The sequence below is a fragment of the Gobio gobio genome (assembly GCF_949357685.1).
Source record: "Gobio gobio genome assembly, chromosome: 15".
In the NCBI taxonomy this organism is placed as follows: domain Eukaryota; kingdom Metazoa; phylum Chordata; class Actinopteri; order Cypriniformes; family Gobionidae; genus Gobio; species Gobio gobio.
In genome coordinates, this window is record NC_137108.1 from 38,374,368 (window position 1) to 38,399,803 (window position 25,436).

Below are 25,436 nucleotides of genomic sequence, written 5' to 3' on the forward strand. Positions count from 1 at the left end.
ACTATATTAAATTCCACAATGTAAACATGGCAAAACATCTGAATCAGGGTAGAAGAGATAAAGCCAATTTTGAATTTTTTTTTTAACTGCCAGGTATATATTTGGCTATTTCAAAGGTTGTTTATGGATAACATGGGTATCCTTTATGACAACAGTTATGTGATGCAGATGTTTGGAGGTTCTATCAGGTTGAACAGGTTGCATTTTTAACTCACTGCTGCTCTCTTGGGGATGAAGGCGGTACTGAACACACAATGTGGCCTTATGTCTTGCTCTGAATGTGGAAGTGTAGGTGTAAACAGAAGTGACGGTTCAGTATGTACCTTGGTTTTGGGGCCACGTTTCGATACGAGTTGGGTGCAACACAAAAAAAGCAAACAATCCCCAATGCTAGGTTTCTTGCATAGGTCATATTTTTTTTGTAGGGCTGATAAAAAAAACTAAACGTATTTGGTCACAATCAGCAACAAAACTGAAAAGCATCTGTTGTGTTATAAAGGAACAAAATAGAATAATGAAAAATAAACCTTATGCAGAGATTACTTTTATTTGCGCACGAGTTCATTAACATGCGGTGACAATGGCGGATGCACAAAGTTCAATATTACACTTTTTCAAAAAATCACGGAAAGATGAGCAAGAAGGAGAAAAAGTGCCATCTACATCTGAGCCTTCTTCACCTTTCCACAAGGAGACAGTGGGTGAAGCGGCACCTGAGGCTTCCCATTTCCAGGACACGCATATTTCATCACTGGACTGTAGGGGGACTTGACACAAATCAGCACAAGGCCAAAGATTTTGTCTCATTATAACAGCGGAAACGACTTAAAATACTCATTTATGGCATAAATTATGGTCATAAGATATCAATCGAAACTGCCAAGAGTCTTTTTTCATGCGTGTACACTACACTCACAAACATTGTGCTTTTGTAAAATAAAGAAAACAAACAGGATGCCGCTTTCTGTTGTCCCGTTTTCCTTTCCGTGAAGTTAGTGGAGCGCGTCACAAAAATGTGTCGAAACTCAGCAGCATATAGGCTACTAGCAAGGTCTTGCGTGCCATCTGAACTCTTGTTTTGGGTTGCTGCATGGTCCCAAATCAGTTCAATGGAAACTCTGCCCAGCAGCCGATTCTTAAGATTTTATTGGTCATGTCAATCACAGTGCTGATGTCCTACACCAAACACTGATCCCTAAACCTACGAATCATCGCTGTAAGCTTAACCAATGAATTTAGCTGCAGGGCGGGTATTCTGGTGAAGTGCTTTTAGAAAAATTGCACATAGATTGCCAGGGTTGCCAACTCTCACGCATTTGGCGTGATACTCGCGCTTTCAGGCTCAGTCTCACGCTCTCACGCTGCCCAACTTAATCTCAAGCCAAATGGCCAAACCTGCTTTTGATATTAAACAAAGTCTAAGCTTTTACATTTTTTTTTAAGTTTTAATGCGAAATTTAAACAATAAATAGCGTTTTGGCATAACAGTTAAAGCCAGAGTGTTGAAAAACGGAGTTGCGACATGCTCTCTCATCTCCCGGCGGCGCGCGGTCACGTGCTTCACGGAGCTCTCAATACTTCTAGCGCTGTGTCAATTCATTTGAATGGCTTGCTACACAACAGCTCCACTTTACAGGTGTTTGCAGCAAGTTTTGGTAAACAGTACAGCATAGTGTGCATTGATTATTAGGTCAACCATACAGGATCGTTTTATAATGGAGAGTGATGGAGATGCAACAATGTTAACATTAATGTTAATGTTTTTTATTGTATTTAGCCCTCAGGTATTCCTTACTAATTGCTCACACTCATACTCATTGATGGTCAAATGTGACCATACACCTTAACTATTTTTCAATTTAATAAAATGTTCTATATTTTAGTTCAATAATATTTATTGAATATTTTGAGATATTTTGGTACCAAATACTATTTGTGCAATAATTATGGTCCATTAATGACCAATTTTTCTTCCAATATTTGTATTATTTATATTACAATTAGTATAGTAATTAAGATTAAATTAGAGAATTCTTATTCAAAGAGGCAAATTAAAGTCATTTTGTGACTCGAAAAATAATAATTTCCATTTGTAATGCCATGACCCACTGGTGCCTTTATGGCTCTTTAATCAATAAACATGTATCTAATCTAGTTGCTCAAAAAAGTATTGCAGTTTTGCATTTTAATAAATATTTATATATGATCAAACACTAGATTTCTTTAAATGTGAAATTTTAAAATGTTAATAACGTACATATCCTTATTTCCTTATATGTACAGCAGGCTATGAATTGATACTGAAATCGAAATCAATATACCGTCATCTGACTGTATGCACTGAACCGTGACAGTTTGGGATGAATAGATGTACCGTTACACCCCTAGTAGTTAGTGCTCTTCTGATTTTAGGTTTAAACAACTTAGCCTTTATATGCCATTGGCAGCTAGATTTCATTTGCAATACGGTATTTATTTAACTGGATTTATTTAAGTGTTATTTTGAGTGCGTTTACATACATTCTTAACCCGATTACCCTCAATAACCTGACAATGCACGTGATCATGTAAACGTGTTGACCCGACTTCCTTTATTGGAGTAAGTTAATAAACGGCTTAAGCATAAACCGATCATCACAGCTCGCTTTTTGCCCCTTATGCTGTAAACGCATTTTAACCTGCTTTCTGTCGGCTTATTGAAGTGCGCATGTGTGATAGCCAACAGGAACGAGTCCTTAGTGTGGATTAAATGCATCCAGACAGAGCGAGTGTTTTGCATTAAAGGAGTAAATACACAAATTATTACGGTTTGACGTCACTACCGATAAAAAAACGGATATATTGATAAAGTCTTGTAGACCCTACGTTGTAGGGTCATTGGTTTCGGTAAGATTATATTTTTTTGTTATCAGTGTACTGGTGTGCATGTAAACATGCTCATTGATATAACTGAATGATTTTTTTCTCTTTTACAAGTCCATTTTAGATATGAGACTTTACTATCTTCACAGAATAGACTCAAATCTCATCACTCACCTGTAATCTCATCCGTTTTTCCGTCTCGTCCTTCAGTTCATCTTTAAGCTCCTTTATGTCTCTCCTGGTCAAGAAAGGCAAAGATGAATATTGCAATAAAAGAAATGTGTGATATGATCATTCAGATGTGGTAGTCAGAGGTTTATACTCACTCATGCTGTGCTTTGAGGAGATCCAGTGACATGCGGAGATCTTTGAGTTCTGTCAGCACAGAGGCCAGTGATGCAGTCTCCTCCTGTGTCTTGGGCGGTGAAGAGCTCTTAGTTGCCTGGTCTGTCTTGGCGGGAGAAGCTGACTGAGGCTCTGTAACCTGTGAAAAAATACCAGCAGCTGAGCAACTGAGAGGGATATAAATCCTAGGACATGAGGATAACAAATGGTTGTACACTACAGTTCAAAAGTTTGGGGTCAATACTTTTTTGTTGTTGAAAGAAATAGATACTTTTATTCAGCAGAGGCATTAATTTGATCAAAAGTGCCCCTCTCCGTCCAATAAATGCTCAAATTTAATTATTTTAAACTTTTCCATTCAATCAAAGAATCTACTGTTTCCACACACACACACACACACACACACACACACACACACAAAAAAAGCAGCACAAATATTCTTAACATTGAAAATAATATGAAATTCTTAAGTACCAAAAAAGCATTATCGGAATGATTTCTGAAGGAACATGTGACACTGAACACTGGAGTGATGCTGAAAATAAAGCTTTGCCATAACAAGAATAAACTACATTTTAAATTGTAATAATATTTCACAATATTACTGTTGTACTGTATTTTTGATCAAATAAATGCACTCTTGGTGAGCATAAGTGACTTCTTTCAAAAACATCTTACCAAAAGTTTGAGCGGTGGTATATATCAGATGTTTAAGGAGATATTTTAAAGAATAATTCCGTAATGTAATATCATTAATTTTACAACCTTTGGTAACACTTTAGAACAACCTTCATTAATAGGCCCTTAAAACATTATATAATGCTTGACAGATCAATAGTTCATGTACATTCAAATATGAATATTTATGATAATACTATTTGCACTTTCATATATGAGGTACATGAGGTATTCTGATCTGTGAAGCATTATACAATGTAATAATATTATTAATGAAAGTTACTATAAAGAGTTATCCAAACCTCTGGAATATTTTGTGGTAATCCATCTTTCTCTTCTGAAGTTTCATTGTGGTCAGTTTCATCTGGAACCTTTATGAAAAACAGATGTTATTTAGATTATTTTAAGACATTAAACTGAATAATTTAGCTTATTTAAAATAATCATACGTTATTAAATAATCATGGTAAATTATTTTAATTGATAGACATCCCTAATTTTAATTGATTGACAGCCCTTTTTGATTTTCCTCATTTTTATCATCATTCTCCATGCACCTCCCCAGACATACTTTGGCTTGAGTGTGGTCTTAAGCTTTGATTTAATTAAATTTAATTAAATTAAACATTTTTAGGTTTGATTCATTAAATTGAAAGCAGTCTGTTGTTGCAAGTAATCTCTTAAAGTCCCCCTGTGGTGAAAATCAAGTTTTTAATGTTGTTTGTGGTGTTTTTAATAAGCTTTAAGAGAAACCATGTGCAAAATCGTCATCAAGTCAACCCCATTGCTGAGTATTTTCTACTTTAGCCCTGGACACACCAAGCCAACAAGGCTGGCCACACACAAAGATTTTAAGCCTGATTTTGAGCCTGATTTGCACCCCCAAGCGATCGGGGGACGTGGACCGATTCGATGCAAAAAACGTTTTGTTTGATTATTTTACTGCTCCCGCACAATCCCAAATCGTAAATATCAAACATGTTTGATATTTACAACTCTTGATCGGGTTGCCTCTGAAGTGATGCCTGCGATAGCCAATGAGAGCAAGCAAGCTTCATCAGCCGGATGTTGCGTGCTTCTATAGCTGAAACTTGGCAGCAACAAACATGCCACGAAAGTGGAGTATTGAGAAAGAAGATCAGCCATATTCTTTTTCTCCTTTGTTAACAAAACTGACATTGGGAGAAATTCCTTCCACTTCCTCCATTTGTTTTCCTTCTCAAGTCACGTTTGGTCTCGCGAGTCTCTGTGAGATCTCGTCTCACTGTGAAAATGTTACTATAATCAACAGGTGTGTGGTCTGTCGGTCCGGACGAATCTTCTAGTGTGTGCATTCGGAGGATTAATGCTAAAATTCGGTTGAAACTGCCCTTATGTCTGTGGTATCCCACAGTTTCACAGTCCCACAGAAAATCGTCTTCTGTGTCCCAGGCCTTAGTTTTTTCATTGTGTTCTGCACCATTGGCTCTAGTGGGACGCTATCAGGTTTTTTTGGTGTTTTTTCAGTATGTAGAATCGGCATCGGGCCATTGTTGAGAGAGAGAGAGAGAGAGAACTCTGATTGGCTGTTCAGTTTAGTGAATGAGTCAGTGCACAAGAATAATAGCAAAACAGCAAGCAAAGTTGTCAAAATGGTATAGACAGAATTCTGTTCTAATTTTATCTCATCTTACCTCAGTGTTCCTAGGAAAATATTTGAATATTAACATGCGCGGAATGGAATAAAGAAAGTGATCAGCAGGATTGATATTCAAAATGTAAGAACACGCTGGTTTTTGTATCTGCAGCCTGAACGGTTTACCTTTTTGAATGACTAATAAAGACAAATCCATATCTGCAGAAATAGACAGTTTTGACATTAACATGCAGGTGTAGAACACGCATGCTAGTTGACAGTCGGCTGTAGTTCTCTCTGTGTGTTCAAGTGCAGCTTTTTTGCCCCAATGCAGCGCTAGTTCTTTCCCGTTGGTTTGGTGTGTCGAAAAGATGGCAAATGGGAACATGGTTTGTGTAACATTAGCAACACACAATTAGCTGTTTGATAACATGGTCAAGCCAATGGCTAATCATATCAATTACCGTTATGCGTCCGACGTAGAGAGCAATACATAAGACGCATTGCCATTCAGATATATCGACTTGTCGACGAGCCTGTATAATTTACTCTTCCACTTCTTCTTCTGAGTAAGTTTCTGGTTCAAATATACATGACTGAATTAAACCTACAGGGGGACTTTAACCTAAAAGCCAATCAACTCAAATCCTGAAGCGTTTATGAGTGTCACATCTGTGCGTTTGTGTTAAGCTCACTTGTACGACAGGGGCAAGGGCTGTTGGTGGTCTTCTCTGTGGAGGTTTAGCTCTGCTGGCCGTGGGATGGCTCAGTTTCTCTGAGGACACGTCCACACCGTCAAACTGGTCAGGGGTCTTATCTTTAACATCCTTATTGTCTTTAAACTCTTTCTGTACTGGCGAGGCAGGGGGCTGTTGTTTCGGTGAGACAGGTTGTGGCTCTTCAACATTTCTAAGAGCGGGAAAATATGCATTATGCATATTACACATACAATATATTAAAATACATTTCAGAAACGTTACAGTACTTAACATACACAGGTACAAAGCAAGCAGAAAACACTCATTTTCTCTGCACTAAAATTAAAATAAACTTTTGGCTATAAAATTGTGTCTGTGTCAAAATTTTGCAAGCGTTTTTTTAAACAACACATTACTTTGATTTGTTTTAGAAAATATTAGATTATCTGTTAATTGACTGCAATGTCTTAGTTTGTGCATGCAATTCTGTCAGCTTTCTGTAAGCTCTGCACATGGCAGTTTCAGTTTTTTATATGCTCACTCAGAAAAACAGGAAACAGGCAGTTTGAGTTTGTTTAGTCCCTCAGCAACTCATAAAATTTCCATCGCTCTTTACAAGACTGAACATTCACAGGCCCTTTAGAATAACACATAATGCTAAATGATTATCTAGTGAGGGGGAATTCAGTCCCTCAGGAAAATAACTGACCAATGGAAGGGGGTTTTATTTAGTGAAAAACATTTGTGCTTTAGATTTCCTATATATTTGGTGTTACTTGTAATGAGAGTCTCATGAAAAGCATCACAAGTTTATATGCTCTAACATGATTTGCTGAGGCATCACTTACTTTGGTACTAGTTTTATGGGCTTGTCTTTGGTGGGTGGTGGAGGAACAGGTGGTTTGTGTAGACCAGGCAACTTGATTTTGCCAGGTGGGTCACTTCGAAAGTCTTTAGTGTCTGGTTTCTCACCTGTGTGCAAAGACAAGATTGGGAGAATTTTTTCTTAGATAGCAGTGCTTATAAATGAGTTCAAATATTTATTGAAGTAATAAATGTTAGACATTAATTTCACAAAATAAATAAATAGTTTTAAGGTGTGTTCACAATCACATTTGTAGTTAGGTTCTCCCAGTTCTTTTAGACCAGACCAAGAATGAAAATGATACATTTAGTCCTGGTTCACTTAGTGTTCACACTTTTATGGCGTCACAATGGAGTCAAAACAGCGACATTAATTCTTCTGTTGCGCACAAATCTACTGCGAGAAGACGCGGTTCAGATACCTCCAAACTGTAAAGGGCAACATCGTAACTATGACGAGAAGAACCAGGTATGCTTGAGCATTCTGTCCTTTTAGGGTCGCATCTTGAGACATATAACGTCCTGTTTTTGGTTCGTGTTGCATTCATATTTCATTCAAACCGCACCAAAGTTTGAGGGGTCTTTCAGGGGTCTCTGTTTGCTTGTTTGGTGCGCATCATGATTCGGATGGCAGCATTCACAGTTATTCAAATGAACTGCAACTAACAAATCAATTGCACCAGAGTTCGTTTTAATCAAACCAAACCTGTGAAGTGTGAACACACCCTTAGATGACCAGATGTTGTACTTTTAAAGGCTATTTATAGGTGTGTTCAGAATGATTACTTTTAGTCTCTGTCTTTGGTTTCGTATCAGAGCTGTTCTGGTCCATCACTGGCATCTGATTCCCTGAGATATAAAAAGATACAATAATTAGTCGGTTTTTTTTCCATCAATGCAACAAACATATGTAACTGTCACTGTTGCTTCTTCTTCTAAATGTTAATGAAAACTGAATGTTGACACTCCCTCCCATAAACAGAAAAGCCCAAGGGACTTGCGTGGGGTGTATATTATTAAAAAGGATTTATAGGGATGTTAGTTTAAAAATGGTCACCCAGATGAAGGCTCTGTTGCAATGTGTTGGTTGTGTTTTTTAATAAAACAGTCCTATTTTAATAAAGCCTTTTTAATAACAAACCCCACACGAGAGGACATCTTGACTGCTATCGCCTGTCTAAAGAGTGCCAGAGAAGGCCAGCCAGAACCCTTGAAGCAATTTTGGCTACCATTCTCTTTACACACTTTTAAAATAACAGCACAAAATAAACATCACTTTGAAGCATTCTCACAACTAAACAGGACACATGCTGGAGGTCTCAGTGGCATGGGAACTTGTAACTTTCCCTGACAAATGAGCAACGGAGATGGCCTGCTGTTTCCTGTGGCTACACAAAAAATTCTCATGGGTTCCCTGAATAAACCCGAATCAAAAGTAATTAAACGGTATCTCGGTCCTCATTCAGAATTAGTCTTGCAGTCATCAAACAAGATATTAAAGTTTAATATAAGTCAAAATCAAATGCATGCATGCATGGATCTTGCCGGAGCCATAAATATCACATGCAATTATTTTGAATAAACATCCACTCTCATACAGAACATTGTTTCACATCCCATCGATCCAGGGCTCCAGAGTGCGACTAAATGGTCGCATTTTGCGACTAAAATTTGAGAGTGTGCGACTGAATTTTACGTCCAGTCGCACGTGTGCGCCCCAGTAAATTTGCCTGCTGTCGGTACTGGAGAAATTAAGAAAATACACTTACTAATTATAATTGATAGACGTTATGTCTGGCAAATTCTATCTTTGCCAGCCGTTTCTATATGAGATAATATTAAATAATTAGTCCGTGATGCATTTTTGCCATTCGCAATCCAGAAGAGAGAGAGAGAGAGAGAGAGAGAGAGAGAGAGAGAGAGAGAGAGAGAGAGAGAGAGAGAAAGCGAGCGAGCTCTCACGTGGAGCTACAGCGAACACAACACCACAGTCAGCTTTAATGAGTGACGATGGCCAAGAGAACTACACAGAAGTTTAGTCTGCTTAAACTTTAGGGATGTGCTGTGATATTAATCTAATTTTATTTTCGATTTTGGCTTCCAAGAATTATAAAAAGAAGATATATGAGGTAAAACTATTCCTATAGCCGTGTTCCGTCGAGCTCATCCTTCCTTTCACAGCTGAGCTGTCATTTCTCCCTAAACCTAATCGTCAGAATCAGTGATTGTTGTAAACTGCAGTCTCTACTGTTGCTAAACTGCGGGATGTGTTTGATAATAAAGAGCTATTAAATGCACAATAATCCGCGCAAGAGATGCTGTTTCCAACTTCAAGGCGGCTTATGTGTGTGTGCTGCGAAATGGAGCGGCTTGCACTTAATATTGTAGGCTTCGTGTGCGCGTCTATTTTTTTACGGTCTATGGTCTAAACCATCAAATAAACAACAAATAGCCGGTGTCAAATTGACCGGATTGGAGAGAAGTTATTTTTAACAGTTTATATCTTAAATGGGCGTAAATAGTTTGGAGAAATAGGAGAATATGATATTATTAGTTCTACATTCGATCGGTCTTAAAGGGGCAGCGTCTAATAAACCTGACGATTGAGCCATTGATTCGAATCGAACAAAAGACAAATAGAAAATATTCACATCTCTTGAATTAATAACTTTAGCTTTTATAAGCATTAATCTATCAATTTATACAGTGAAAACTATGCAGTGTTATTTTACATTTCATTACTTTATAAGATTTCTTTGTAGGTTTGTTCTTTACTGTAATATTGATGTTAGTGCCCAAACTTTGCGGTTTCTTTTGCTATATATATTTTACTTTTCAGATTATAAAGCCATGTTAATTATGTTCTAAATTATGTTTTGTTTTTTGTTTTTTTTATAAAAAAAAAAAAGTATAATAAAAAGAACCGGTAAGAATACTGTTAAAGTACCGGATCGATAAGCAGTATGGGTAAGAGTAGTAATACCATTAAAACCTTAACGATACCCATCCCTATTAGTAATACAGTGGAAATTAGTAGATTTGATTAGCATGTTGATTTACGGTGTGCGCCACTAAAATTTCTGGTTGTGCCCCTAAAATTTTCAGTTGGGGGCCACTGTGCTCCTAGTGAAAAAAGTTAGTCTGGAGCCCTGCGATCATATGACAAGATCTTTTCTTTTGAAACCAAATCTTTAAAAAAAACATTCTATGACTTTTCTAATTGACAAGTGATACTACAAATAAAGAATAAAATAAGAATAACGAATAAATATAGTCTTTACATACCCTGTCAGTTTTGTCAGTTTTTCAACAACCCTATGTTCAAATGGAAAATTAAGGCGTATATATAGAGAGCAGATGGGTGCTCTGCTCTTGCCTTCCTCTAGAGTCTGCTCACATGACTCTATATGGCCTACACAACAACTTCCTGTCACAGCCCCACACAGCTGCATCAGTGTTTCTTAGAGCGGTTTGTGGTAATGTGTTATATGTATGAAGTCAGATTTAAAACTTCAGCACAAAACAGAGATTTCTGAACTACATTTCCAGGCTTTTAACACCACTTTAACACTGTGACAGAGAGAATTCCACAGCAAAACACATATGATCATCCAGAGGGAAAACGGCAGAGTGTGTTCGCGCTTGAGTGCAAAACAAAACATGAGATAAGCAACTACTTCCTGTCCTAGAAATGAGTTGTCGATAACAGGTGCAGAAACTGCATTTTACAGTTTGTAGTTTTCATCTTTTTGGGAGCTACCAAACATAAACTAACTTAATTCCTCAGAAAAGTCAAGCTGAATAAAATAGAGTCAAATAGCATAATAATAAGGGCTGTCAAGCACTGTATAGCAGTGTCATAAAACAAGTTTATAGCACAGTCATAAAACATAAAAGTCTTGCATGATGTACAAAAATTATAATAGTAATAAAAGTAAAAAACTTGAACTTCCTCTAGTTAATAATATTCTTGGTGACGTCTAAGATTGTGTCTTATTTCAAATAAGGGAAGTATGTGACCACTGCGGGTGAGACAATGATGACTTATCCTTCATTAAAATCACAACTCAATTGGAATTGTGTATATATATGTAGTATTTTTGTCCTTTGATGAAATATATACTTATTTGATGAAGACATCGGAGTTGTTATTAAAGACACAAAAGCCTATACTCTTTTATAGTGTATAACTTTGAATGGGCTTTTGCATGTTGATTTATTGATACTATAATACATATATTTTCACATAAAGTCTCCCCATGCAGGAAACAAACCAACAACCTTTCGATTCAACCATTTAAAAATATGACAGTAACGAGTGCTTCAAAGACGGCCTGACATGTGCCACTATGTTTTCCATCTAATCAAACCAGCTCACACGCACGCCCCCTATAATCTTTTAATGCAGCTATTTCCAGCAACATTTCTAGCTACCGCACGTTCGATATAATCTGAAGAATCTTGTCGAACCAGCCCTGCCGCTATGGCTAATGTGCTGATGTCTTACCTGCGGGTTTCTGAGAGCCACGTCTCACCGGTGTCTGGCCTGCATTCCCAGTCTGGGTCAGAAACAAGAAATTGTTAACCGAATATGAATTAGTCCTTTTGAGCAGGATAAAGCTCACGCTCTTTTCATGTAGGAAGAATCAAGTCACCGTTTTTAGTGTTCCTCTCCTCTAATGGAAACCTCTGAGTCAATCTCTTTTAATAAGTCCAAAGTTACAGGAAGAAAATACAGTCATTTACAAACCAGTTAGCTGTCTTGTATAATCACGGACAGGATCAAGGTATTAAAAACAGGTTTATAACCTCCAGTCTGTTCCACCTTAAAACAAGTTAAACTATTTGTAAACTAGAATGAACGTCCTTGGCCTTCAATCAGTTTTCTGAGCCAACGCATTAGTAAAAGCCCAGAGCAGTGTTGACAAAAGGGAGACTCCCATTCTCTAACAACACACAAATAGGCCAATCATGAGAACATTTCTCAGTCCACACTCACATGAAGAGTATCCGCAGGGATCACCATGACGAAGTTATCAGGAAAAAAGCCCCTGTGTCCGTTAAGTTCCCCCTCCCACCAGCCATCATCCTCAGTGGCCTTCGGGGAAAAAGGGAAAAAGAAAAGAAAAACACAAAGCTGACTCACTCTAACTTGTATATGGGTATAAACAAACAAATGAATACGTTGTCTGTTATTAATACACATATGATAATCACTCCATTCTCATTTTGTTTCATATTAAACTACCTAGAAAAGTTTGGGTTCAACAAGATTTCGTTTTCAAATAAATTAATATTTGTTTATTGAGCAAGAATGCATTAAATTAATCAAAAGTGACAGTACAGACATTTATAATGTAGATTTCTATTGTTCTGAACCTTCTATTCATCAAATAACCCTGGAAAATATGTATCCCATTTTCCACAAAAATATTGAGCAGCATCAAATCGGGATATTAGAATGATTTCTGAATGATCATGTGGCACTGAAGACTGGAATAATGGCTGATGAAAATTCAGCTTTGCCATCACATAAATAAATTACATTACAATTACATTACAATTTGTATTGTATTTTTGATCTAATAAATGTAGCCTTGGTAAGCATAAGAGACTTTTTTCAATAAATAGTCATGTAATAAGTGAAATATTGTACAGCCATGTGATCATATGCAGTCAAAATACACCCCTTCAGAATGATACAAGATACAATTATGCATTTTGTGTTACTGTGTGTATTTGTGCATACTGATCACCTTGTTAGGGTTAATTATTTTGTGGAATTTCAGCTGACTGTACATTATCCTTTACAAATCTGGTGAGTTAACATTGTTTTTCTTTAGAAAATATACTGCGTGCCGTATAAATAGAAAGTAGTCTGTTGGTCACCAATGACACACCTTGTTGATAATTGTTATGACGTCTCCCTTCTTCAGGTTCAACTCGTCTTCGGCAACAGCGGTGTAGTCGAACATCGCCTGACAACATTCTTTTACTGTGGAGGAATTAAACATGTATTCAGTGACCTCAAATTTACTGCCATTGTGATTCAACTTATTAGCACGTTTTCCTTAACGAATATGCTCTGGCAGGTTTGGTGGGTGAATCTGAAAGCACATGTTCAAAGCACAGCTCTTCTGGTATGAAACCCACAAGGAAGTCCTTGAAGAATAGACCATTTCGTTCACTGATAACAACATTAGCATTGTCTTAAGACTATGTGTTTCCTTTGTCACTGTCTATTAAAGGAATAGTGTTCAGTTCCCTTCAAGTTGAAGAGTGCAACCTCAAGAACCAGCTAAACAGCATTTTAATTAAAATTATTTGGCATGTTTTTAGACATCTCACCGCTTGTTTTTCTCCGTAAACTTGGTCTTTGTTGTCCTTTTCCCTGTAAGAAAAAAGTATAATATAATTAATATAAAATAATATAATATAATATAATTAATATAATATAATATAATATAATATAATATAATATATAATATAATATAATATATAATATAATATAATATAATATAATATAATATATAATATAATATAATATAATATAATATAATATAATATAATATAATATAATATAATATAATATAATATAATATAATATAATATAATATAATATAATTAATATAATATAATATAATATAATATAATCACCTCTTTATTGAAGACTGCTTCAGAGAGTTTCGGCCTGGCTTTGGCTTCAGTTATCTTGCCATCTGCAGAACATTACGAGGGATCAGAAACACAGTAGCAAACAAAGGGAGTAATGTGACGTTTGACACCGAGGCTTCGAAGCTTCGAAACATCTCACAGGGATGCATGGAGCTTGATTCATTTTGCCATAACCACGTGATCTGTGATGTCCGAAGATTCATTTTCACACACAACCACATGATTGCTTCGTATTCTGATTCAAATAACGCAAACTTCTTGCGCCGTTTCAAGTGTAATTCGCTTTTTTTGATAAGAATAAATCTTAATACGAAATTATGATTCAATATTTAAATGTGTAGTTTTCTATTAATTCCCAGTTCACAGGCACAGTTCATTCTATAATGATCTTTTATTTTGCTCAGATGCCTACATGAGACTTGCCTATTTTTTTTCACAAATTTATTCATACATTGTGTAAGTACAAGGACATGTGAAAGACTTATTTATATAGATTTTATTTGCTTTATACGGTTTTCATAGCACAAATTATATGAAACTGTCCAAAATGGCTGGGACGCAAAGGCAGCTTTTTCAACTTTTGACCATGTGCACCGTGTTGAAAAGCTTTGAGTACGATAGAGTTGAGGGGAAAGCCTCAGAACTTCGCAAAGCTTAAATTTCACCATCACTAAACATAGGGACTGTTCACACAGAACCGCAGGCAGTAGAAATGGGCAAAAAACAAGGTCACAAGACGTGTTTTTTTAAGTTGAACTTCCATGTTTTTAGAAAGCCATGTGTGAGACGCTGCAAAAGATGCAAACGCAAGGGTCAAACACGTCCATCTAGCGCACGTTTACATAGAGCAACAATGGAAAAGTGGTGCAGTGGAATGGAAAAACATTGTTCTGTGTGAACTGGACCATACAGTGCCCTCCACTTTTTTTTTTTACTTTATTAGATTTTATTAAATAGTATTTTAATACAATTTGGTTTCACCATGGAGATTACTACACATTTTATACATAGTCCCATTTCAGGACACTACAATGTTTAGAATCAAAGGCTTTGTAGATTACTCCACTGTCATTTTCTGCATAGATGTGAAGTTTGATCTTGTTTTAAAGAAGACACTTAGCAGAAATAAATTATGAAAGTTAAACAGAAAAAAAGTTATAGAAGTTTAAGTTTATGAAAATGAAAAATGTAATATAAATGTAAATTTTATATTTTAAATCAAATATATATTTTACAAAACATGTTTTACTCTAAAACTGCAAGAAAATTAAAGCCAAGAATCGGAACAAGTTGCGTTCCAAATTTTAGGTTGACATCTCAAAAAATGAGCTTTCAGTAAGATTTTGTTTGGCCACAGAATCAAACATTTCCACAAGATGACATCCAGGCTCCATTACGGACCATATGAGGGGCCATCATTTTCATACATTTCCATCATTTTCATACAATTTATGAAGTAGACATCCTGTTCAGAAGTAGTATGGGCAGTCTGGCAGCATTTTATTAAAATTCAACCACTAACAAACACATACAAGACGTGAAAATAACACAGGCGTGTGTTGCCGCATCACAAATGGAGAATCTGTTTTTTCTTTATTTAAAACTCAGTTCCCTTACGAGAGTACTCTCGTATTGCGTTTTGCTAAAACGCAAGGGGGAATTCCTTTCCTCGAGATATTGAAGCAAATTTTTATCCAAAAATACCTTTTATACGCAGTGCAGCTGCACAACTCTCAGCAGGAAGCAGCTGCGTGCTGATTGGCTGTGCTGCTGCAACTGCAGCAACCTATAGCGAGACCGTGGGGCGGGACGGACCAATCAGGTCCTTCCAAATTCCCGCCACAAGGGTATATAAGACCCACTCTCGCAAGGTTAGTCAGATTAATTCTTCTTCAGCGACTTGCAATCGTTGAGCTCTGGATCGAAGCCTGCCGTCGACACGCACCCAGCGGAACACTGCAGCCTGAGGACGTCGGATTCTCCGCCTTCAGCCTGCCTTCCAGCTGCGCCATCCGGCACTATATCCTTTTCATACCTTACTGTGTTTTACACATTCAAAAAGAGCCGAGACGTTTCAAATGTCTCGTTCCTGCGCCTCGTGCAGAGGTTTTATCGCGGACGAGGATCGGCACATCATCTGCGTGTCATGTCTCGGACGAGACCACACGCAGGCTGCACTCAACCAGGGCGGCTGCCCGGAGTGCGATGAGCTGACACTGCAGACCCTTCGGGCTCGGCTCGCCAGTTTCGGCTTGGATCCCGTCCCTTGCTCCCAGCCTCTCGAGCCACGGAAGAAAAAACGTCGCGACCAGAGGCCACCAGAGCGCTCTGACGAGCACACGCTGGGCATGTCCCCGCGTGCCTCGCCATCGCCCGTGTTGTTCGTCGAGGAACAGCACAGCTCCCCTCGCATGGCGGCTGCTGCTATTTCCTTCGGCGGACCGGAGGAGGAAGAGGATGACAGCCTTTCCCTTGCTGCATCCGGAAGCGGGTGGTCGGATGCCGCCTCGGAGCACGCCACTTCGACGCGGACGGCTAGCTGGGAACGCCACATTCACAGCCAACGAGCCCGCAAGCAAGCGCGCTCGCCTGTACACAAACGCTGTTTTCACGGCGACCCATATGAGTCACAAAAAGAGCTTTTTCTCTGTAGGCAGTGTGCCAGCATTAAAGCATGTATCCTTACACTCAAGCACTCCCCCATGTTCCCCAGCCCCCTGCACTCAGGTGGCTGGAAACATTATTCTCACAGTCAACGAGCCCGCACTCAAACGCGCTCGCCTGTACACAAGCACCAATACTCTATGTTCCCCGGCCCCCTGCACTCAGGGAAACATTTCCCTCATAAGCGCCAACTTAGCGCAAGGTTATCGGGCCACCGAGTCCCTGTCACTCAGCGACTCGCCCCACAGATTAATTCAGCCCCTGGCTTCGAAGGCCGAGGCCAGTCAGAGATAAAGTTATTAAACCACAGATCTTGGCTTCTCAACCATTTACAATGCTTGGGACTCAGAATCAACGTGGCAAAGAGTTTATTGTCTCCCACACAGAAAGTTTCGTTTCTGGGAACAGTTTTGGACTCACTGCAGATGCACTCTGTTCGGAACCGAGCGGTTTCCCTCAGGTCCGGTGCACGCATTCCTCTCAAACACTTTCAGAGGATGTTGGGTCTCATGGCCTCGGCGGTGCCAGTTCTCAGACTGGGTCTGTTGCACATGCGCCCCCTACAGCGCTGGCTGAATCGCCGCGTTCCAGCTCATGCATGGCTTTCGGGCCGATTACGAATCAAGGTAGACCACAGCTGTGTGTTAGCTCTGGCTCCTTGGAAAAATCCCGTCTGGTACAAGACGGGCGTGAGTGTGGGCACTGTTACGAAGTGGAAAGTTATCTCGACAGATGCATCCAACCTAGGTTGGGGAGCCCTTCACGAGGGCAGGCCTATCTCCGGTCTCTGGTCAGACTCGGAGAAGAGCCTTCATATAAACTGTCTAGAGATGAAAGCGGTCACGATATCGCTAAGAGCTTTCCTTCCGTACATAAAACACCACCATGTCCTGATCCGAACGGACAGCAGGTCGGTGGTAGCCTATATAAATCGCCAAGGCAGTCTGAGATCTATCGATCTGCACTCAATGGCGGAGGAAGCCCTAATATGGGCAGAGCACAATCTGAGCTCGCTGAGAGCGACTCACGTGCCAGGCATTCTGAATTTGGGTCCGGACATGCTGTCCAGGGGCAGAGTGTCCCCTGCAGAGTGGTCTCTTCACCCAAATATAATTCAGACAATTTGGGGCAAGTTTGGAGAGGCAAAAGTGGATCTTTTCGCCTCACAAGACAATGCTCAATGCCGAATATATTTCTCCAAGCACGAAGATGCGTTGGCCCACGAATGGCCCAACCTTCCTCTTTATGCTTTTCCCCCAATCTCAATGTTACCTCAGGTCATAGAGAGGATCAGGGAGAGCAATTGCGCTGTGCTTTTAATAGCCCCGCTTTGGAGAAATCAACCTTGGTTCTCACTGCTGAGTCAGATGTCAGATGCAGCTCCGTGGCCGATCCCGCTGAGGAGAGACCTCCTCATGCAGGCGGAACGGCAGATCTGGCATCCCCGTCCCGATCTATGGGCGCTTCATGTTTGGCCCATCAACGGGTACATGAGAACCTTTCTGAAAGCGTAAAGAATACTATTACTGAAGCTAGAGCCCCCACGACTAGGCGGCTCTATTCAGGCAAATGGTCAGTCTTTTCAGACTGGTGTAAAGCACGAAGTCTGACCCCACATGATTGTGCAGTGTCAGAGGTGCTTACATTTTTACAAGAGCTTCTGGACGCGGGTCGCTCCCCCTCCACGCTCAAAGTTTATTTGGCTGCTATAGCAGCGTATCACATTCAAGTGAACGGACTGTCACTAGGAAAGAACGATCTCATCGTTCGCTTCCTTAAAGGGGCTAGAAGGCTTCACCCACCTCGCCCCCCTTCAGTCCCTATATGGGACCTGTCCACGGTCCTGGATGCCATGAAGAGCTCTGCATTTGAGCCTCTGCATTCAGTGAGCTTAAAGCTTCTGTCACTAAAGACCGCTTTTCTGCTAGCGATCGCATCAGTTAAGCGAGCGGGTGATCTGCATGCGCTCTCTGTGAGCGCCTCGTGTCTGGAATTTGGGCCAAACGACTCCAAAGTCGTCCTCAAACCAAGACATGGTTACGTACCTAAAGTGCTTTCAACTCCGTTCAGAGCACAGGTCATTTCACTTTCGACACTTTCATCACAGTTAGATGAAATAGATGCTAATTTGCTCTGTCCTGTCAGAGCGCTGAGAATATACATAGAGCGTTCCGCTGCTTACAGGCAAACTGAACAGCTCTTTGTATGCTTTGGCGGCCGCACCCGAGGGTGCGCGGTTACAAAGCAGACCTTGTCACGTTGGATAGTGGATGCTATCTCACTGGCCTATGAGTCTAAAGATCTCAGCTGCCCCTTAGGCATTAAAGCCCATTCTACTAGAGGCATGGCCACTTCGTGGGCTTGGTCTACTGGCATTTCTCTGAATGATATCTGTGCGGCGGCAGGCTGGGCCTCCCCGTCCACTTTTATCAGATTCTATAATTTAGATGTTCCGGCTTTACAAGCTGGGCTTCTTGCTGTGTAAACAGATTTAACCCCTTAAGGCTCGATGAGTCTGGCCTGGGTTGAATATTGTATAAGTCATAAGCATATTCCTTATACGGCTCGAATTATCTGGCCACTCATTATTCCTGACCCGACTATGTCTGGTCTATTCTTATTATTGCACGTATATCGTGTTTATTCTCATTAGGGCCCGACTCAGGTCTGGCTCATTCTGAATTATTGATATCATATTACGGGCCCACCTAGGTTGGCCTGGGTTTGGTGTCGTCGGCTTTAGAGCCATTAAGCAAGCACAGCGTTTTGCATTGGTCCCCCTTGCGTTTTAGCAAAGCGCAATACGAGAGTACTCTCGTAAGGGAACGCTTCGGTTACTAACGTAACCTCGGTTCCCTAAGAAGAGGGAACGAGTATTGCGTTTTGCTTGCCGTGCTTGCTCAGGAGTCGCTTCAGTCGATTAACCTGACTAACCTTGCGAGAGTGGGTCTTATATACCCTTGGCTATGCAAATTCTGTTGCCCCACGGTCTCGCTATAGGTTGCTGCAGTTGCAGCAGCACAGCCAATCAGCACGCAGCTGCTTCCTGCTGAGAGTTGTGCAGCTGCACTGCGTATAAAAGGTATTTTTGGATAAAAATTTGCTTCAATATCTCGAGGAAAGGAATTCCCCCTTGCGTTTTAGCAAAACGCAATACTCGTTCCCTCTTCTTAGGGAACCGAGGTTACGTTAGTAACCGAAACGTTTTCACTTCAAAAAATTGAATGGATATTAACTTTTGAACTAAAAACATTGAGGTTTCTACCAATATTTCATGATTTTTCATGGTCATTGCTCTACATGCCTTATGAGTATGAAAATATTTTTGCTAATTAATAAATTACGGCTCCTCTGTCATACTATAGTTTGTAAGCTTTCAAATGATATATAGTTTGTCAATATTACTTTAGGTTTAATATCTATTACTAAGATATTATTGTTTTAAATATATAATGGCAAAAGCCCCACATGGGATGGTGACAATTAAGAGGTGCTTCCTGCAGGTATAAGAGATTTTCCGCATTTAGTCATTGTTCTAGGCTACTGATAAACTGGACTCGTAATGAAATCTAATTTCCTTTTGTCAACATGAGGACCAGAGCTGTACCAGTAAAAGTTAAGAAGCCATTGTAATGCTGGGCAGCAAGAATAAAACAATAAGAGACATCAGTCAAACCTTGGGCTAACCAAAATAACAAAACAAAAAACAATAAAAAAACCTGATATTTCCTATATTGCAAGATCCAAATATTGATTCATCACAAAAATAGGATGGCCAAGTAACAGTTTGCTGTGTCTTTATCCCAAAAATTACATTATCTCTAAATTATAGATTTAAGATTATGATCATTATGTAAAAAATTTAAATCCTTACAGCTCTAGTTTTAGTGTACAAACTCACCTTTTGAAGGGACAAAAATTTCCTTCACAAAATTTGATGGAAAGGCTCCTATATGGTTATTTTTCTTTCCCATCCACCACCCATCTTCGATCTACAAGACAAAAAAGAATGCAGATTAACTAAAAAAACACAGTGATTCAAATATAAAATCTGATTTTGAAGCCAAAACATTTCCAACCATTATATATACACACATTAAAACAAACTTTTCTGATCCCAGACATTTGAACAGTAATGTCTCAACTCAAATCAATATTTCATTTTTTTCACATATATTTACAATTTTTACATTTATTTGTAAAGCAGTCGTGTGTAAAAAGCAAAATAATATACTGTCAGACAGCCATTATTATAATTTATCACAAAAAAAAACACAAAAAAATGGTGATGCAATATATTTTTATGTAGGTGCTCTGATCACCTTGTTAGGGTTTAGCCTATTATTTTACTATAATGACAGCTGACTGTCTACATACAAATAAAGTGAGGTAACATATACATCATAATTTGAAATCAATAATTAAATAATTTGGATAGGAGCAGTGAACATTATACCCAAAGAAAAATAATATAATTTTGGAAAGACCTGAGGGTGACTAAATTGTTTATCATTATTATTTTGATTAAATATTCAAGTTAACAAGGATGATGAGACTACACTTCTGCAAGTATGTAGTAAAACATGCTATACGTGACCATATACGTAACATCTACTTAGTATCATGAAAGTTTTGCGTTTATAGATATGTGGGGTATACCTCTCTGATAATCTCGATGGTCTCCCCGAGAACCAGCTCCAGCTCGTCCTCATGCGTGGGGTTATAGGGAAAAGCCACCTCGCATTTCCTTGTCTGCACCTTTGGTTTCTTCGCTGGAGCATTAAAATAAGTAGAAAACATATGGAACATGTCAGCACGTTAAAATGTGAGAACAAACTGAACTGAACCGAGCTAGACTAGACTGCAAAAAGCATTTCTAGCTTTCACTTTTACAAGTACTTTTATGACAAGCACTGTTTTATGGCGGATATAGGGCAGTCCTAGCCTATGGATTTTTCTGGGTATAATTTGAGACCGGATGTGGAGGCACAAACCTTTCATTAGCCTACTAATTTTAGTCTGCCAAGTTGAGATGCTTTGGAGAACTTCAGACACTTACGCTTGTGATTCTAATGTAACAGTTTTTGAATCTGCCACTGAAACACTCATCTATCACAGATCTGGATATTTACGACGGAACGTCTTCTTGTTGGGGACTTTGATTTATCGAAGTTCATTAAAAAAGTTTCGTTCAGATTTGCTCACCTCTTCAGCTGGTAACAAGTACACGAGTGTGTCTCGTGGCCATCTTGTGAATGAAAAAGCAGACCGATCGATGAATGACATCAAAATATCGCGAGAGGGATTCGAAATCATACAGATCCGTCTGCTCTCTAATCGCTCTCGCGATACTTTTATGTCTTGCACCTTTCGTCTGACCAGCCGAACACACATCATCATTGAATCATTGACATAACCGATTCGTTCAAAAATACTACTTATGTCCTATGCTTATGTCTCAATATTTGCACAACTTTTATCAAACTATATAAGATATACAAACAATCATACACAATTTGTAATATGTCAATTTAATTATATTTGGACATCAGCAATGTTCATAATAATTACCCCCCATCTTGTTTATAGAGATGGGTATAGAGAACTTGTTCCATTTTTAGAACCGGTCCCTAAAATTTCCAAGAACCGGTGATTCAATAAGAAACGCGCATTTCGATTCCGCTTATCAGTTCCTGTGTGCGCATTTTAAATATATATATAAAAAAAACATTCAAGCACAAGAATACTTTTCTATAATAACGTTTTTCTATAGCCAAAAATTGTTAATCAAACAACAAAAGATTCACTCGCTGTTCTTGACTGAATCATTTTTAGTAACTATCATTCGATCCAGCTTCTGCACAGCTCGCACTCAAATCTCATTATATTGTCCAGGGGTGTCCAAAGTCCGGTCCGTGAGATAAATTTCAAACGGCCCGCAGCCTGTCTATTAAAATATATTATATGAATGTGGGCCGCCGCCACGCATAATTTACAAATCAAGCAGTTTCACAATGTCAACACAAGGTGGCAGTACTAGATTTTACGGGCCAAAAGCGGATCGAAACAGAGCTACTTGTGCGCACTGCACAGCGCGCGATTCACGAGCTCACAAATTTGTTTACTTGCTGACAGTCAGTGAGAAGTGTTCGAGTTCGGCATAGAGGTCTCCGGTACAAGCTGCAAATCTCTCGGTGATTTAATTTAGTTTAAAGCCAGCTGAAACAGCGCTGGCTTAATCAACAACACTAACGTGCAAATCAGAAGAAACATTGAGCCGATCCAGGTAGAATACTTTTCAATCAACAATTCACTATCATGGATTTACTGTAGTAACACTAACTGTAACCGTGGTATTTTGTCGATGTAGGTTAATATCTCATTTTATATATATATTTTTTAATCTAGACATGTATTAAATGAGTAATTAAGGCCAAATTACAGACTATTTTTTTACTAAAGCCATTCCAGATATACAGTAGAAACAGTATTTTTACTTTTTACCAGTGAAGTGCCATGTGTGGTTTTACTTGTGGTGATCTAAATAGAGTAACGTTACTCGTTAATTTAAATAGGAACAGAATTCCAACTCACTAATCATATTTACATTTCACCCTTTAAAAACAAGGTTGTTAAAAGTTTTACAGATATTGTTTGTGTGTTAAATTTACATCTGTGTCCTATCTCAAGCTACTCTACTGTCAGTTCAAGCTTTTGTCAAATCTGTCATGTTTCCAAGAAACAAAACATATAATGTATATAATTACCCCCAGGTGTGTCCACAACATCGAATGGACACCCCGGCTAAAGTCGGACTTTGAAGTCAAGACAGTCACACATAGACTTCTAAATGTTTGATTTGTTCACTTAAAGGCACTATATGTAAGATTTTTCGATTTCCAAAGAGGCTTTAATATATTATGTGTTTTATTAGACAGGTGAGCAACTGTTTGGATATATTCATCGACAGAAAACTAATAATATAGCTCAACACACTTAGTCTTATTGTTAAATCTCGTTTTCTTTTACCGTATTTTACCATGCCTAATATTGATCTAGCTTACTGCAGTGTGAAACAAGTGTCTCATTGTAGCCGCTGAGCGAACGCACAGAGTAGCATTATAACATAACTTTCAACGCACTCAAATATACGTATCTAATATGATAAAACGGGAATAAGGGGAAGCGGTCGTCTGCGGCATATTAAAAGCTCCACTGCTCTCGAGCGTGTGTCGCATTTGTCTCTCATTAGCAATCGCTCCAGCGGCCTCGTTCCGCTCAAATAGCTTCCAGCCCCACCCTGCTTCATACTACAGTGACATTAATACATCTTTAATACATTAGCTCATCCATTAATATAATTTCTGCCCAAGTGAATATGATTTCTGATAAGCGACCACTAGCGGTGAAAATTACATATTGTGCTTTTAAAAAATGTATGAATGAATGAAAAACCACCATGGTATTTTTTTTTTTATGTTTATCCTTTTTTGTTATTTAACTTATAATTGAGACTTACGTTTCCTCATGCTTCTTGGCTCTCTGTTGCTATCCCCTATTAAGTAAACCGGCACTTCCTGTGGGGAGAGAAGAGCTATTTTGAAAATGACCATTATAGGAACTAGGCGAGCCATGGCAAGGCTTAAACATGACCATTGAGAGAGTACTCTAACAGATCCAGACCTTGACGAAGTTGCCAGGGAACATGCCTCTCTTTCCTCTCACTTCTCCCTCCAGCCATCCTTCTTCTTTGGCCTTTGAGACATTCTTTACCACGTCCCCTACACACACCGTTAACTCATCTGGCATCGTCGCCTCAAAGTCTAGAAGCACAAGCACCTCTAGAATAGACAAAAGAAAGGTGAAGCCATTAGGGGTTAGTAAATTGGAGTGTTTATACAATGTTTTGGCTTAGCTTTTCAACTACCCATAAGTAGGAAACACGTTTTAACACATTTCTATTTATTCCACAGAATTTCCCTTAAAATCAATGCAAAACAATCTGCAGATTTCATCCAGGCCAGGTAAGATTGTTACTTAGTTGCACTTTGTCAGTCTAAGCCTCATCTTTAATGAAATACTTACCCTAAAGATAAATGTGTCAAATTATGTGAAAGGCATGAAAAAACATGCTAAAGAGATAGAAGAGATAGGATTTATGTGCCTCTCAAGTGCAACACTGGAGCTGGACAACCATGAGCAATGTGTTTCAACAGGCCTACAGGTATGCGAGTTGAACCTGAGTTACTTGAACTCAAGAATGTATATCCGTACAAAGAGCACTGTGCATGATTCACAACGGTATTGTATACACTTGAATTCCAGTAAGAAACCTTTTGATTGTATGATTGGTCAATCTAAAGGTCAAGTCTCAATGACAAGTAGTTTATGATCGGGATAAACTCATAAAACAGCCTTAAAATGAGATTCGTGTCTGCAAATTTGATGGCATAAACTGCCATCTCAAGTTTATTTACCAAATATGGAGGGTCGATGAAGACTTAATGTCTGTAATATATATATTTTCCTTAAATAATAATATAGGGTAACATGAAAATGCATGCAGAGTAAATCAGTGAATAAATAAATACACTCATTCTGTACATACATACACACATACATTTTAGTAAAATATTAAATATACTACAAAAAGCAGCTCATTAAACCACCTGTCACTTATTTGTAACTTACTGCAAACGTATACAAATTCTATTACATTTCCCATGAATGTTAGCTACCTACCGTACCCAAATATCACAAACACTACAACTTAGTGTAACAAACCATAACAAGACATTATGTAGAAACAAGGCTTAAAAACTCACCCATCTCTCCTTTAAAGCTGTGCTCAGAGCACCAAGTCAGACAATGTAGATTCTGTTTCGTTCTCAAAGTGTCATGAAATCCCTGTGAATTACACAATCCAAAAACAGCAAAGGCTTTCTTGGACCGCCTTCTTTCTAGTCAAACATTAGCATTGTTGAAAAAGAATTCCCACCTAGTCAAGACACGTTATACCCTGAGAGAGATAGAGA

General features: G+C 38.8%; 1 protein-coding gene across 2 annotated transcripts in view; it reads right to left on the bottom strand.

Annotated features, from left to right (window-relative positions):
- Positions 1-25,431, bottom strand: part of sh3d21 (SH3 domain containing 21) — a 26,177-nt gene extending 746 nt beyond the window's left edge. The window contains exons 1-16 of one of the 2 annotated variants that reach the window (XM_079836084.1): positions 25,227-25,389; positions 24,085-24,242; positions 23,921-23,978; positions 21,061-21,173; positions 20,303-20,393; positions 13,720-13,781; positions 13,411-13,453; positions 12,963-13,057; positions 12,062-12,160; positions 11,570-11,621; positions 7,849-7,911; positions 7,047-7,170; positions 6,196-6,409; positions 4,188-4,256; positions 3,189-3,346; positions 3,037-3,100 (exon numbers count right to left, since the gene is read on the bottom strand). In XM_079836084.1, the coding sequence (XP_079692210.1) occupies positions 3,037-3,100; positions 3,189-3,346; positions 4,188-4,256; positions 6,196-6,409; positions 7,047-7,170; positions 7,849-7,911; positions 11,570-11,621; positions 12,062-12,160; positions 12,963-13,057; positions 13,411-13,453; positions 13,720-13,781; positions 20,303-20,393; positions 21,061-21,173; positions 23,921-23,978; positions 24,085-24,242; positions 25,227-25,230 (1,467 nt within the window). In that variant the 5' untranslated portion in view covers positions 25,231-25,389. Of the gene's footprint in view, positions 1-3,036; positions 3,101-3,188; positions 3,347-4,187; positions 4,257-6,195; positions 6,410-7,046; positions 7,171-7,848; positions 7,912-11,569; positions 11,622-12,061; positions 12,161-12,962; positions 13,058-13,410; positions 13,454-13,719; positions 13,782-20,302; positions 20,394-21,060; positions 21,174-23,920; positions 23,979-24,084; positions 24,243-25,226 lie in introns of both variants that reach the window. The other variant, XM_079836085.1, reaches the window with a different exon arrangement.
- Positions 25,432-25,436: the final 5 nt, after the last annotated feature.